The following is a 14,998-nucleotide window of genomic DNA, read 5'->3' as shown; positions in this document are numbered from 1 at the left end:
CTGATTGGGCGCTGTCATTAAACTTTGGTTGCAAACCTTAGTTTGATGAAGCCCCGATGTCCTTGTAAATCTTACTCTGATCATCTCTATTTGACTGTGTATTATGGAAATTTCCTTCAAATCTTGTCCAATTGGTGCTGTAAGGGGGTATGATAGATGATCGTTGTACTTTTCTACCTTTCCTTTGATATTCGTCAATTGCTTGCCCCTTTTCATTTTGTAGTTGATACTACTCCACCTACTATAAATGTACCAAGTAGTACTGTCACTCGTGAAGTTGAGCTTGGTCAAAGTGGTGTCAACGTCTTCTACCCTGAACCTACTGCAACTGATATCTCTGGCACTGCTAATCTTGTATCCCGTACCAACCAACCTGGTGACTTTTTCCCTGTTGGTCAGACTGTTGTGACCTACACTTTCCAGGATCCATCTGGAAACCCTGCCTCTGGCACTGTCACGGTCATTGTTACTGAAGGTAATTGTCTTGTTTTCACTTTGTGTCACACTTGTAATTGTAATGTTCTTTATTCTTTTAAAAGTTTTATCATTCGATCCTCTCATTCGGTTGGTCTTTTTTTGGAGATTTTTGCTTGGACATTGTCCTTCTATAATGAAGCCTTCATTTCATCAATATTCCAAGACACAAATGTCATTATAGTCTTTCATTTTACATAGCTTATAGTTTCCATCTGGTCATTTACATATTTTCTATTTCACACCTCTTTTCAATTTAGTCGACACTACTCCACCGACTATTTCTGTACCAAGTAGTACTGTCACTCGTGAAGTTGAACTTGGTCAAACGGGTGTCAACGTCTTCTACCCTGAACCTACTGCTACTGATATCTCTGGCACTGCTAATCTTGTATCCCGTACCAACCAACCTGGTGACTTTTTCCCTGTTGGTCAGACTGTTGTGACCTACACTTTCCAGGATCCATCCGGAAACCCCGCCTCTGGCACTGTCACGGTCATTGTTACTGAAGGTAATTGTCTTGTTTTCACTTTGTGTCACACTTGTAATTGTAATGTTCTTTATTCTTTAACAGTTTTATCATTCGATCCTCTCCTTCGGTTGGTCTTTTGTTTGAATTTTTGCTCGGACATTGTCCTTCTATAATGAAGCCTTCATTTCATCAATATTCCAAGACACAAATGTCATTATAGTCTTTCATTTTACATAGCTTATAGTTTCCATCTGGTCATTTACATATCTTCTATTTCACACCTCTTTTCAATTTAGTTGACACTACTCCACCGACTATTTCTGTACCAAGTAGTACTGTCACTCGTGAAGTTGAACTTGGTCAAACGGGTGTCAACGTCTTCTACCCTGAACCTACTGCTACTGATATCTCTGGCACTGCAAATCTTGTATCCCGTACCAACCAACCTGGTGACTTTTTCCCTGTTGGTCAGACTGTTGTGACCTACACTTTCCAGGATCCTTCTGGAAACCCTGCCTCTGGCACTGTCACGGTCATTGTTACTGAAGGTAATTGTCTTGTTTTCACTTTGTGTCACACTTGTAATTGTAATGTTCTTTATTCTTTAAAAATGTTATCATTCGTTCCTCTCCTTCGGTTGGTCTTTTGTTTTGAAATTTTTGCTTGGACATTGTCCTTCTATAATGAAGCCTTCATTTCATCAATATTCCAAGACACAAATGTCATTAATTATAGTCTTTCATTTTACATAGCTTATAGTTTCCATCTGTTCATTTACATATCTTCTATATCACACCTCTTTTCAATTTAGTCGACACTACTCCACCGACTATTTCTGTACCAAGTAGTACTGTCACTCGTGAAGTTGAGCTTGGTCAAACTGGTGTCAATGTCTTCTACCCTGAACCGACTGCATCTGATATCTCTGGTGTTGCTAATCTTGTATCCCGTACCAATCAACCTGGTGACTTTTTCCCTGTTGGTCAGACTGTTGTGACCTACACTTTCCAGGATCCATCCGAAAACCCCGCCTCTGGCACGGTTACTATCATTGTTACTGAAGGTAATTGTCATTTTTCATTTCATTTATTTTTTCCCTTAAAAAAAATTATTTCTGTAATCATAACTAATATCTATTGTCTTTTTTCTGTAGCCTCATAATTTTATCTCATCTGCGTATCTTCATTTGCATATCTCTTTCTATATTAGTTGACACTACTCCACCTGTCGTCACTGTACCAAATACTATAATCACCCAGACTGTTGAACTTGGTCAACCGGGTACCAATGTTAATTACCCTGAACCTACAGCAACTGATATCTCTGGCACTGCTAATCTTGTATCCCGTACCAATCAGCCCGGAGACTTTTTCCCCGTTGGTCAGACCGTTGTGACCTACACTTTCCAGGATCCTTCTGGAAACCCTGCAACTGGCACAGTCACTATCAATATTGTAGAAGGTAAATGTCTTGCACTTTTTATTGATATTCCTATCATTATTTTCATATGATTTTTTAATGTCTGCTTCAGGTGTTGAAGGCCATTTGGTCTTTATTTCCATACACAATTTTAGCATAGTTTTTTTAATTGCTCTACCTGTTTGTGAAATTTGTCAGAATTCTGTACTTGAAATTCATTGCAACTCTTAACCAGTTGTATCAAGAGTCTCATTAACCACCCAACCCAAACCAGTCTGTTTTTTTGTCTTATCTACCTTTCTTCATTTGCATATCTCTTCATATATTAGTTGACACAACTCCACCTGTTGTCACTGTACCAAATAGTGTATTCACCTCAAACCAATGATCACCAGAAAAGTACCATTGCAACCCTTGGTTTAAAGAATAATGTTGTTCCATGTTTATTTTATCAACCTTCCACCACATGCCCTTTCTCACCTTCAGTTGACACTACTCCACCGACTATTACTGTACCTAGCGATGTAATCACCCAGACTATTGAACTTGGTCAACCGGGTACCAATGTTAACTATCCTGAACCTACAGCATCGGATATCTCTGGCACTGCAAATCTTGTATCCCGGACCAACCAACCTGGTGACTTTTTCCCCGTTGGTCAGACCGTTGTGACGTACACTTTCCAGGATCCTTCCGGAAACCCTGCCTCTGGCACTGTCACTATCAATGTAGTTGAAGGTAAAAGTCTAAAAATTGAATCCACATTCTGTAAATATCATTCAATTTGTCCTTAATGATCTCTTTAAAATGTTCATCATACATGTATCTCTCTTCCCTATGTTTTATTTCCCCATACATGCCGTAGAACACAAGTGAGCTTTGAGGTCAGTTCCTTTCTGGTTTGTGTAAGTGGTGGCTGTTCTGTCGTCCCTTGGTGCAGGGTCATCGACATTGAGCCAACTTTTCACGTAGCTTTTGTGTGAGTTCCATAGATAGGCCATATCAACCTGCTATCTCTTCTCTTCCTAATCAGCACTTTATTTCAACACACTATTGCTCTTGCTGTGAGTTGCTTTCACATAAGTCACCATGATTAGACAGTCCTCATCTGTACAATATGTACATGTTTCTCTCTGCTTCTATATTCTACTTGTTGAAGCATGACTGCAGTTTCTTCTCAGAGCCTCTGTAATGTCTGTATGTAGCTAGATTTTCGTGTTGTTACGTCACTTGTAATGAGCTGAATTGCATGCTTTATAGCTCTTGTGTTTGTCCTTTCTTCCTTCATCGATCATTCGCTCCTCTGCAGTCTCTCAAAGTTGCATTTCCCCCTTCTTCTCATGTATTGAGAAAGATGCTTGCGTGCGACGATTGCTCCAAAAGATTCGCTCACAGTGATAGTTGACTGGACAAAATACTGCCTGCACGCTACCTCGCAGCTGTTGCAAATAAGCTAACTGCTGATTCTTGGAACGCTTTTCTGGTTTTACGGCGTGTATCCTAAAGCAATGTAGTTGATGCTTAAGGGTGCTTCTTTCTTTGTAATTCAGTCGATACCATACCGCCCTCAGTGGTATGTACCAGTAACATCGTCCAGACCGTAGAGCTTGGCACAGCAGTTGCTCAGGTGTTCTACACTGAGCCAACCGCTTCAGATGTCTCTGGCGTAGCGGACCTCGTCAGCAGGACCAACATGCCAGGGGATTCCTTCCCGGTTGGAACCACCACGGTGACTTACGTCTTTCAGGACGACTCTGGCAACGTTGCAGATGATTGTTCCTTTACGATCACGGTAACAGCTCGTAAGTGACCGACTCTTGCAGATCAAGAGCAAATGCCTTTTATTTTGAACATGTATTCATTAATGTCTTGCATGCGGCATGACCCATAAGGTTTCTTTTTTTGCGTTGTCTAGAGAATGTTTGAAAACCTGAGGATATAACTTGGTTATATATCTTTAATAGGATAAAAGGATTGTATTAGCTTTATTGGAAATGATAAAGGGATTATTTCATGAAATGAACAGCCTTTATTTTTACTGATAAATCTGCTCCTGGCCAATCATATGCAAGGATTTGCTAGCTCATTCATTACAATAGTCAGTGAAGACCACCATTTCATGATATGCTCCCCAAATTATCACACATTTCCAATGAATTCCTCATAACAAAACAGCTCAAATAAAAAGCAGAGCAATCATTGAAACATGTTTAAGTACTCACCTTAATTTCTTCTATCCAGCAATTCAAAATAAAATTTCATTCAACATGCAGGTAAGTTAATCATGTATTATAATTTTGTAAGATAATTTGTAAAATACAATGATTTACAGTTTTTCTTCCAAAATGGAAAGGCACAAAAAAAACTTGTCTGGAACTAAATGCCCCCCCCCCAAATGCTCACCACTTGATTCCTTCGCACTTTTTTTTTCTGTCTTGTGTAATCTGCCTTCATGGATTTCAGTAGTTATATTTCACTAACCCACCTACACACCTTATTTTCATGACATTTTGGTGCTTTCCTTTCAACAGAGGATACCACACCACCCTCTGTTGTCTGCACCAGCAGTATCACCCGCACCGTCGAGCTCGGAACCACTAGCACCCCGGTTTTCTTCGTCGAACCCACTGCTACGGACATCTCTGGAACGGCCAACCTGGTGACCAGGACGGCTGCTCCTGGAGACTCCTTCCCTGTCGGTGTCACTTCCGTCACCTACATCTTTGCGGACGCCGAAGGCAACCAGGCCGATCCCTGTGTCTTCACCATTACCGTTGAAACAGGTACGTTCCTTTGATACCTACCAGTGGCCGGGTTGGTGTTTCATAAAGCTGTTCATAAGTTAAGAGAGACTTCAAGAATGACTGGAGCACCTTTCCTACACGCTAATTAATCACCAATGAACTTTAATGGTGAATATCATTAACCACAAGAGAGGATCACCAGTTTTTCTTAAAGTCACTCTTAACTTGTGATAAGCTTTATGAAATGGCCCCCTGATGAAGTGTTGTTGAAAGATTTTCTGTTCTTGATGTATAGATGTAATGCATATTTGTGCATTTTGTGGACGATACCACCTGTGTACTGGTTGAGCACAAACATACAGACTGTTATATAGGTACTTGGAAGGGTCACCTGAGCCCAATAGAGATTGATTGATTGTGAAACTGATATTTACGATTGATCTTCTGAAAAAATAAACAATTATCAATGTAATCAATCTTAGAAATCAGCCCCACAATCGATCACTAAATAGCATGTAACAGGGCCTCGACGTTCTATCTGTTCAGAAATAAAATCCCTGCATGAAAAAAATAATCCCTCATTCTATCTAGCCTTGTCTGCTGGTGGATGTTTCTTAAAGCTACTCGTAAGTTACAAGCGAATTAACGAGCGACTGGTGAGCCCTCCTCAAGAACTAAATCAACACCAATGAAAATTTAGTGTGTATCTGTTACCCAAGAAAGATCACCGGTCGTTCGTACAGTCGCTTGTAACTCTCGAACATCTTTGTGAAACACCCACCAGGTTCCACAATCACTACCATTGAAGCATATCAGTCATAGCTGTCTTGGAGAAATCATCAGGATGATCTTGCCTTAGATATTAAATATTCTGCAATAATAACATCTTCTGTAACTGCTATCTTTTGTTGCAGAGGACACAACCCCACCCACCGTCCAGTGCATTGATAACATCTTCCGGAACGTGGAGCTTGGAACCACCAGTCTGGTGGTCTTCTACTCTGAACCCTCTGCAACCGACATCTCTGGACAGCCACTCCTGGACTCCCGTACCAACGCCCCAGGAGACTCCTTCCCCCTTGGAACTACCACCATCTCTTACATCTTCACCGACCCCAGTGGTAACGATGCTGCTCCTTGCATCTTCACCATCACAATCACGGCCAGTAAGTAGCTGTCTCGCTAGACTCTTCGATAATCTTCAGTGAACTGTATACTGTCTTATAACTTTATTACAATCTTTTTAATTTATTATCCATCACTTTTTAAGCTATGTGCTGCTAGTAGTTTTTGTTTTAAAATAGGAAAGAACAAAGTGTCCGTCTGTCTAAGTAAGTGTACCACTCTTGAACTAAGTTATGGAAGTACGAAGAGACATTTTTTTCTTTACCTTTCTATTCTGGAGCCAGTTGAATGAGGCCATTCACTGTATTATGCAGGAATGCCTTGTACCTTACAGCAGTGTATGTTGTCTTTCAAAGTATCCTCGATATCCAATGCATAATGAAACATCTCCCCCCTTTTTGTACCCCAGCCGATACCACTCCACCCACGGTCACCAACTGCCCCGAGAGCATCTCTCAATCAGTGGAGCTGGGTAGCACCGGTACAATCATCACCTACACAGCACCTACCGCCATGGATCTCTCAGGGATCGCATCCATAATCCCCAGCATCCCGCCTGGGACATTCTTTGCTGTAGGAGAGACCCAACAGGTCACCTATACTGTGACGGATAACAACGGACTATTGGATTCCTCCTGTACCTTCACTGTCACTGTCTTTTCTAGTAAGTTGATTTTAAGTTTATTGTAGGTTGGTTATAGGTTGATTAATAGTCTTTTATAATTAGTTTAAGTTAACTTTGAATATTTTTATAAGTTGATATCGAGTTGTTTTTAAGTTGGTTTTAAGTTGATTTCAAGTTGATTACAAGTTTATTTTAAGTTGATTGTAATTTTGTTTGAAGTTGGTTTTGAGTTGGTTTTAAGTTGATTTCAAGTTGATTGTTAAGTCTCGACAGGTGTTATATCAGTGATGCACGGTTAACCTGTTGTCGTATCGGAGACATTCTTCGACTTCTGCTTTGTGCATTGTTAGGGAAAATGAGATAAGGACACACTTTTTGAGGATATTTGTGGAGAAAACATGTATAGTGCGTTATAATATGTCACCTATGATATTAAAATTCACTTTTACTATAACTAGATTATGCAATTTATGTTTTTTTCAAAAGATTTTTAGAATGTCAATCTGTGATCTGAAATCTCTGCACAAGAGCCCAGCCTCAAAGATATGAAACATGTTATAAAATCAGCTCTTTGGTCGTTCCAAAATACTTAACTTCTGATTCAACTTGCATTCTAGTTGACACCACTCCACCTGACGTAACCTGTGCCATGAACATCATCCAAAGCGTGGAGCTTGGAACGCAGTCCGTCCCGATCACCTACGAGGAACCCACTGCAACGGACATCTCTGGTGTGGTCATCTTGACCAGTCAGTCCCACTCTCCTGGAGACTTCTTCCCCGTGGACCAGACCACCACCGTGACCTACATCTTCACGGATGGTGCCGGAAACCAGGCCGATCCCTGTACCTTCACCATCCAGATCGTATCTGGTGAGTTGAAATTTAAGTTGATTTTAAACTGATTTTAAGTTGATTTCAAGTTTATTTTAAGTTTATTTTAAGTTGATTTTAAGTTGATTATACGTTGATTTCAGTTGATAATAAGTTGACTTTAACAGACCTTTCGACCATTCTGAATTTTCAGCTGATTTAAGATGATTTTAAGTTTATTTTAAGTTGATTTCAAGTTTATTTTGAGTTGATTTAAAGTTGATAATATAAGTTGATTTCAAGTTGTATCTACAAGTAGATTCAAGTTAAAAATAAGTTGATTTTAACAGACATCTCAACCATACCAAATTCTAAGTTGATTTTTAGCTGATTTCAGGTTGATTTCAAGTTGATTATAAGTTGTTTTCAAGTTGATTTAAGTTGATAATAAGTTGATTTCAACAGACATCTCAGCCATTCTGACTTTGAATGAAGAATGCTTTTAAATACAGTCAAAAGTGTCGATTAAAGCCACCTAGGGGAAACTGAAAGAGTGGCCACTGGGGACAAGTGACCTTTATTAGATGGGTTCTAGAACACATCTCCTTATTGGAGAATGTTCTGGTGAAAACAGTTTTTAATGATAGACAGGTGGCCGCTAAGACACGTTTTACGGTTTATAATCATTTAGCTTGAAAAGTCGTTAAAAATGAATTTTTAGTTCTTTGTATAAAATATAGCAGAACCACCCGAGTAATGTAATTCTGTCACCAATAGTTTTTACAATCGACAAATCTTTCCAATTCCTCTCATATCTTAGATGACTCTATGCACCCAACTGTTATCTGTACCAATGATGTTGTGCGTGTCGTCGAGCTCGGAACCGCAGGCGTAGAGGTCTTCTACCAGGTTCCCTCGGCCACAGATATTTCCGGTACCGAAGAGATTATTAGCAACAGCAACAATCCTGGGGATTTCTTCCCGGTTGGGGTGACCACGGTGAGCTACCTCTTTGCAGATGCCTCAGGCAATGTAGCCCCTGTGTGTACCTTCACCGTTACCGTCAATACAGGTAAGTGATGGTGGTGGTGTTGATGATGGTGTTGATGCTGCTGGTGATGATGATGTTGGTGATGATGATAGTGGGGATGGTGATGGTGATGATGATGATGATGGTGGTGATGATGGGTGGTGATGATAATGATGATTGATGATGATGATGGGGGTGATGGTGGTGGTGGTTGTGATGATGGTGTTGTTGATGCTGCTGCTGATGATGATGATGGTGGTGATGATTGATGATGATGATGAGGGTGATGGTGGTGGTGGTTGTAATGATGGTGGTCATGATGATGTTGATGACATTGATGATAATAATGATGACACTGGTGGAGATGGTGATGATGATTATGATCATAATGATGGTGATGGAAAGTATGATTGGTGATGACGAAGGTGAATGATGAGGAACTGGACGATTATTTTGGATGAGGAACATAGTGGTTATGATGAGAAAGAGGAGGAAATTTGCATAACAAACTTATTTCTCATCCCACTCTTTTTCAGTCGATACCACTCCACCAACCGTCCAGAACTGCCCCGAGGACATCGTAGTCACCGTTGAGCTTGGAACAGCCTCCACTCCTGTTGTCTGGGCCCTGCCCACCGCTACCGACGTCTCGGGAACTGCTGTCATCCAGTCCCAGACCAGGCAGCCTGGTGATGAGTTCAGTGCAAGCACCACCACCACCATCAACATTGTCTTTGTTGATGACTCCAACAATGTGGCTGATCCCTGCACTTTCACTGTGACAGTCACTACTGGTGAGAAAACAATAATATATGTTACAAGGATGATGATGTTGATGATGATGGGAATGATGTTGATGATGGGGGAAATGATGATGATGGTGATATTGACAAATACGATGGGTAATTTTGATGTTGATGGTGGTGACGATGATGATGATGATATTGATGTTGTAGTTGTTCATGTTCATGTTGTTGATGTTGATTACCAAACAATTTTACCTATGCTTGTCAAGGATACCAATCACCATCTTAAATTTAATCTTTCATCTACAGAGGATACAACTCCACCAACCGTCCAGAACTGCCCAGCCGACATCATCCGCACCATTGAGATCAACTCTGCTTCTGAGATCCCCATCACGTGGATGCCACCAACGGCCACTGATATCTCCGGAACACAGTTCATCAGCTCTCAGACTGCCAATGTTGGCCAGAACTTCCCTGTTGGTTCCACCGTTGTCACCTACATCTTCTCCGATGCCTCCGGAAATGATGCTGACCCTTGCAGCTTCAATGTCATCATCTTAACTGGTATGAAATTCTGTTCACCTCGTGATACCAACATTATGAACTCATGCTTAACATGAACTTTGCTCAATGTATGTGGTTTAACGATTGCTGCGTCCCTTGACAAATGGAACCAACTCTTGATTTTTACAAAATTGAATTTTTCTTGTCTGGGATACATCCAGTATGCTCTAAATGATTAAGGAATTGGAGTCACATAGCCCTCTATTAATGAAATATATATTCTAAAAGCAAGTAAATCATATATTTCCACATAAAACATTGATGCGATTTCCTCATTTACTAAGAAAATCATTCCACAGAGTTGCTTCCTTTTCATTGGACTGCAGAATGGAATACCAAGTACAGGAAGATAAACAAATTCAGTAAGACAGTCTGATCTTAGCATTGGCTTCCCATTAGGGAAATACATTAAAAATTTGAGACTTCAATCTAAACTAATACAGATATTTTGATGCTCTCACTTTTCCAGAGGACACTACCCCGCCGTCCATCCTCAACTGCCCCAGCGACATCACCGAGACCACGCCCCTCAACTCTGGCGGCAAGGTCATCGTGTTTGTCGCCCCCACGGCCGTGGACAACTCCAACCAGGACCCGACCGTCACCGTATCCAACCAACCAAACACTTTCTTCTTCACCGGAGAGACTGTGGTGACCTACACCTTCACCGACCAGGCCCTGAATCCATCCTCCTGCTCTTTCACGGTGACCGTCATCGAGGGTAAGTTTGGACAGAGGGTTGGTTTGCAAAATTTGCGATTTCAACTTTGTAGGTTTGGGTGTTGAAGGCAAGGCTGAGGCTGCCATAACCCGGAGCTTATAGCACAAAGCTTGATGAATATTCATAAAGTTTACTATACACTCGATTGTGCATAATAAGCAATGTACCGGTATAAATCAAACATAAAAATCAGCCCAAGAATTAAGTGGAACCTTTTGTACAAGTTACTTGTATGGTTACTTTTACTTTGCCATCTAAGTAGGTTTGGGTGTTGAGAGCAAGAATTAGGCTGCCATGTCCAGGAGCTTATAGCACAAAGCTTGATGAATATTCATAAAGTTGACTATACACTCGATTGTGCATAATAAGCAATGAACCGGTATAATTCAAACTTAAAAATCAGCCCAAGAATTAAGTGGAACCTTTTGTACAAGTTACTTGTATGGTTACTTTTACTTTGCCATCTAATGGTAGCTGCCCCTCATGAAATTTTCTATTTGATTGGATGGCAAATTTACCATAATAGAAATGCACTGCCAATTGAAGTCTTCCCCCCCCCTTCCAATACAGAAATTGCATAGACCAGGTGATTAGAATAGCACACCAATGATCGCTCTATGAACATATTTGTTGCATTTCTACTTTGGATGAATTAGCATGTTGTTATAACAATGTACTTGGCCAACTGTGAAATACCAGTTGCTCGTGGACGCATTGTTGTTTATGTTGATCTAATGAAAATACAATTCAAAAGAATGTATGAATAATGAAGACATCAAAGTTGGTGCTTATCACCATGTCACTTTACAAATGACCTTCTTGTGATCATGCTCAGAATGGAACTCCGAAGTGGTTTATTGTTCCAGTTGCACTTCAATTTTTCCTCCTGTTTTGGTATCAAATACATGTATTCACCCTATAAACTTTTTATCACACCATTGCAGTTGACACAGAGAAACCAGTCATTCAGAACTGCCCATCGGACATCAATGTCAACACCCCTCTTGGAACCGCCTTGACCGTAGTCACCTGGCCTGCCTTGACCGTTACCGACAACTCTGGACAGACCTCTGTCCAGTCTCAGACTGCTGCCTCTGGTGATTCTTTCTCACCAGGAAGGACTGTAGTTACCATCGTTTACCAGGATCCGTCATCAAACACCGAACAGTGTCAATTCACCATCATAGTTACTGAAGGTAAGTCTTTGCTCATGAAGTCAACATAAAGGCAGTGATACCTGCCATTTAAAACAGTTCTAGGGGCCGTTTCATAAAGCTGTTCATAAGTTAACAGTGACTTTAAGAACGACTGGTGATCGTTTCTTACGTGCTTAACCATCGCCGATGAATATACCATTTACCACAAGAAAGGATTACCAGTCATGCTTAAAGTCTCTCTTAACTTACGAACAGCTTTACAAAACACCCACATTTTGTGACTAACTCCTGCCATATACGTGGGTAATTCCATCAAGTACTCAACCTCTGTTCTACATTCTTATTTCACCTCAGAAACTGCCCAGTAATTTGAGCTATTTACATGTACAATGTTTCATACGAACTAAAATGTGGAGCAAATCATTTCAGGAGGTCTCACATATAGAGGGCTGTAGGTCCAACTGTAAATCTAATTTGCGTTCCCAAACCTATCTTGTGTTTTACAATTAATTACATTTTGTAATAGATTGCCAATCTGCTCGTCCAGTAAAAGGTGTTTATAAATTTGCACAGTTTAAGTAACAACTTTCAAATTGTAACATTGCAACAGGACTTTGCAATAGATTGCAAAAATTTTCTTGCAACTCCCCCTTAGTTTACCCTTGCAAAGTGTCTATCTTAAATTGAGATCTCAAATAATTGACATATCCCAATTAATCCTTCCCTCCACCCAGTCGACAACTCCGATCCAGAGATCCTGTCCTGTCCCGAGGACATCACCTCTGAAGTTCCTGTGGAAGCCTCCGGCGCTACCGTCACCTGGAATGCCCCAGTGGTCACTGACAACTCCGGTATCCCGCCAACGGTCACCAGCACCCGTCTGCCAGGCACATTCTTCCTCCGTGGATCCACCCAGGTCACCTATACCTTCACAGACAACTCCGGAAACCAGGTGTCCTGTTCCTTTGTTGTGTCTGTCATTGCTGGTAAGTAGCCTGACGATATCCTCTCATTTGTTTTAAGCAAGGTACCTTATCAAAAGTCAGAGCAATGTCTTTCCCGATGGGGACTCTCAAGTAGCTTTCATTAGTCAGTCTCACATTTCATCATAGACAAAACAAAAGGGAACAAAGTAGCTAACATGTTCTGTGGACTGATTTTCTCTTGTTGACTGCATCTAACATCTGACCTGAAATTTAAGTTTTAAATTTGTACAGAATACTTCATTGAGTGATCCTGAAAAAAATTCCTGCTTTACATTTATTTTTTTCATTTTTCGAATGCGATAAACAGACAATTTATTTTGCTGTTCACTATGACATTATGTACTTGTGGAATCATTCATGCATCAGGCATATGCCATGTAATCCAGATCCATTGGGCTTAAGGAGGACTTAAAATCTCTGATCATTTAAGAAGTCTGTGTTTGATGGTAAGTCCCGGTTGCAGTTCGCAAAACTTTAATCCATCTGTGACAGTTCCACCCTAAACAGTGAATCCACTTATTGTTTCTTTCAGTTGACGAGGTTGCTCCAGTCGTAGTCTGTCCTGAAAACATTGTCGAGACTATCCTCGAGGGAGTTGACAGTGCCTACGTGACCTTCGACCTTCCAACAGTGACTGATAACAATGGCGCCACCAATTTTGTGTCATCAACAGCCAGCAGCGGAGATCCATTCCCAGTTGGTACCACCGTTGTGACTTTCACCTACGTTGATAACAATAACAATGAAGCTTCCTGCAGTTTCAGCGTCACTGTCTTGACAGGTGAGCTTTGATTTCAGAAGTGATTACTAATTCTTAAAGTGCTGACATCAGCAGAGCTGCCAAGTAGTACGATTTTTCTGTATTTAGTACGTTTTTGCAACCAAAATACGGCAGTACGTTTTTTCTTTTAAAAATACGTTTTTTGTATTAAAAAAAAAAAAATCGAATAAAAATCGAAATTTATTGAGAAAAATCATCTCTATATGTCTCTATTTCATGAAACGTACACAAATATGGTTATTAGATCAATGTAATTTCAGGTAACTTGTTTTTTTTTTCAATCATTTTGTAAAAACCAGGGTGAGATATACACAAGTTTCAATGTTTTTTTTTTCATCTGCAAGAGCAGTGCACATTTTAGCTTACATGCAGCTTGAGCGCCGTGATGGGCGAGTGCGCCAAGCATTTTATTATGAAATACACTTTTTTAGGGAAAAATACAAAATATTCATCTCACACGGTAAAAATACTGATTTTTTTGTCAAAATACTGATTTTGGGAGATAAGAATACTAAAAATGCAAAATACAACTTGGCAGCTCTGCATCAGCTGTTGTAGGGACTTACAAGCACTTGAAAATCAAGCAATGGACATTGCAAGAATTTGGGAACCAGGAAAACCTCACCGCACTGAAAGAATCATGATATTGTTAAAGGGGAATCCAACCCAAATAAAAACTTGTTTTTATAAGAAAAAGAAAAATCAGACAAGTTTATAGGTGAAAGTTTGAACAATATTGGACAAACAACAAGAAAGTTATGAATTTTTAAAAGTTGTAAATATTGGTAATCACTATACCCATGGAGACTTCAAATTGGCCGCATATGGGATGTCATAGTGATGTAAGGCAAGGACTACTCTTCCATGTACTCCAATACATATTATGGCTAAAATGTCATTTTCCCAAAAGTTTTATTTCAAATTATATTTTTCTTTCATGAGGACATAAAACAATATACTACCTGGGTTATATTTAGATTACTGTCCCAGGGGAATGGGTACTTAGGAGAAAACCACAAATCCCTGATAATAAAGTACATGGCCTATGGGAAAGTTGTCCTTGCCCCTTGTCATAATTTACATACTCAGTTGCCAATTTGAAATCTACATAGTATTAGTGATCTCAATTTTAAAGCAGCTATAACTTTCTTATTGCTTGTCCGATTTCTTTCAAACTTTCACCGTTCTGTTTAATTCATTTTTTTCCTTCCCAATACATCATTCAATGGCCAAGGCTGGATTCCCCTTTAAGTAAATGCTATCTTCAAATGGCAGATGTGAACTGTCTACATTTACTTTACTCACTGCTACTTTTATTCATGTTGATTACCTTGACAA

The 14,998-nt window shown here is 40.1% G+C and overlaps 1 protein-coding gene across 1 annotated transcript in view; it reads left to right on the top strand.

Moving 5' to 3' along the window:
* Positions 1-14,998, top strand: part of LOC129267714 (mucin-17-like) — an 81,892-nt gene that overhangs the window by 43,004 nt on the left and 23,890 nt on the right. Inside the window, exons 39-56 of the mRNA XM_064104730.1 lie at positions 224-475; positions 735-986; positions 1,244-1,495; positions 1,759-2,010; positions 2,157-2,408; positions 2,853-3,104; positions 3,917-4,168; positions 4,898-5,149; positions 6,025-6,276; positions 6,645-6,899; positions 7,478-7,732; positions 8,493-8,744; positions 9,239-9,496; positions 9,758-10,015; positions 10,485-10,736; positions 11,681-11,932; positions 12,628-12,879; positions 13,412-13,660. Of these exons, the coding sequence (XP_063960800.1) occupies positions 224-475; positions 735-986; positions 1,244-1,495; positions 1,759-2,010; positions 2,157-2,408; positions 2,853-3,104; positions 3,917-4,168; positions 4,898-5,149; positions 6,025-6,276; positions 6,645-6,899; positions 7,478-7,732; positions 8,493-8,744; positions 9,239-9,496; positions 9,758-10,015; positions 10,485-10,736; positions 11,681-11,932; positions 12,628-12,879; positions 13,412-13,660 (4,551 nt within the window). The remainder of the gene's footprint in view (positions 1-223; positions 476-734; positions 987-1,243; positions 1,496-1,758; positions 2,011-2,156; positions 2,409-2,852; positions 3,105-3,916; positions 4,169-4,897; positions 5,150-6,024; positions 6,277-6,644; positions 6,900-7,477; positions 7,733-8,492; positions 8,745-9,238; positions 9,497-9,757; positions 10,016-10,484; positions 10,737-11,680; positions 11,933-12,627; positions 12,880-13,411; positions 13,661-14,998) is intronic.

Source organism: Lytechinus pictus, chromosome 9, assembly GCF_037042905.1.
Source record: "Lytechinus pictus isolate F3 Inbred chromosome 9, Lp3.0, whole genome shotgun sequence".
NCBI lineage: Eukaryota > Metazoa > Echinodermata > Echinoidea > Temnopleuroida > Toxopneustidae > Lytechinus > Lytechinus pictus.
This window is presented reverse-complemented; position numbering and strand designations above follow the sequence as displayed.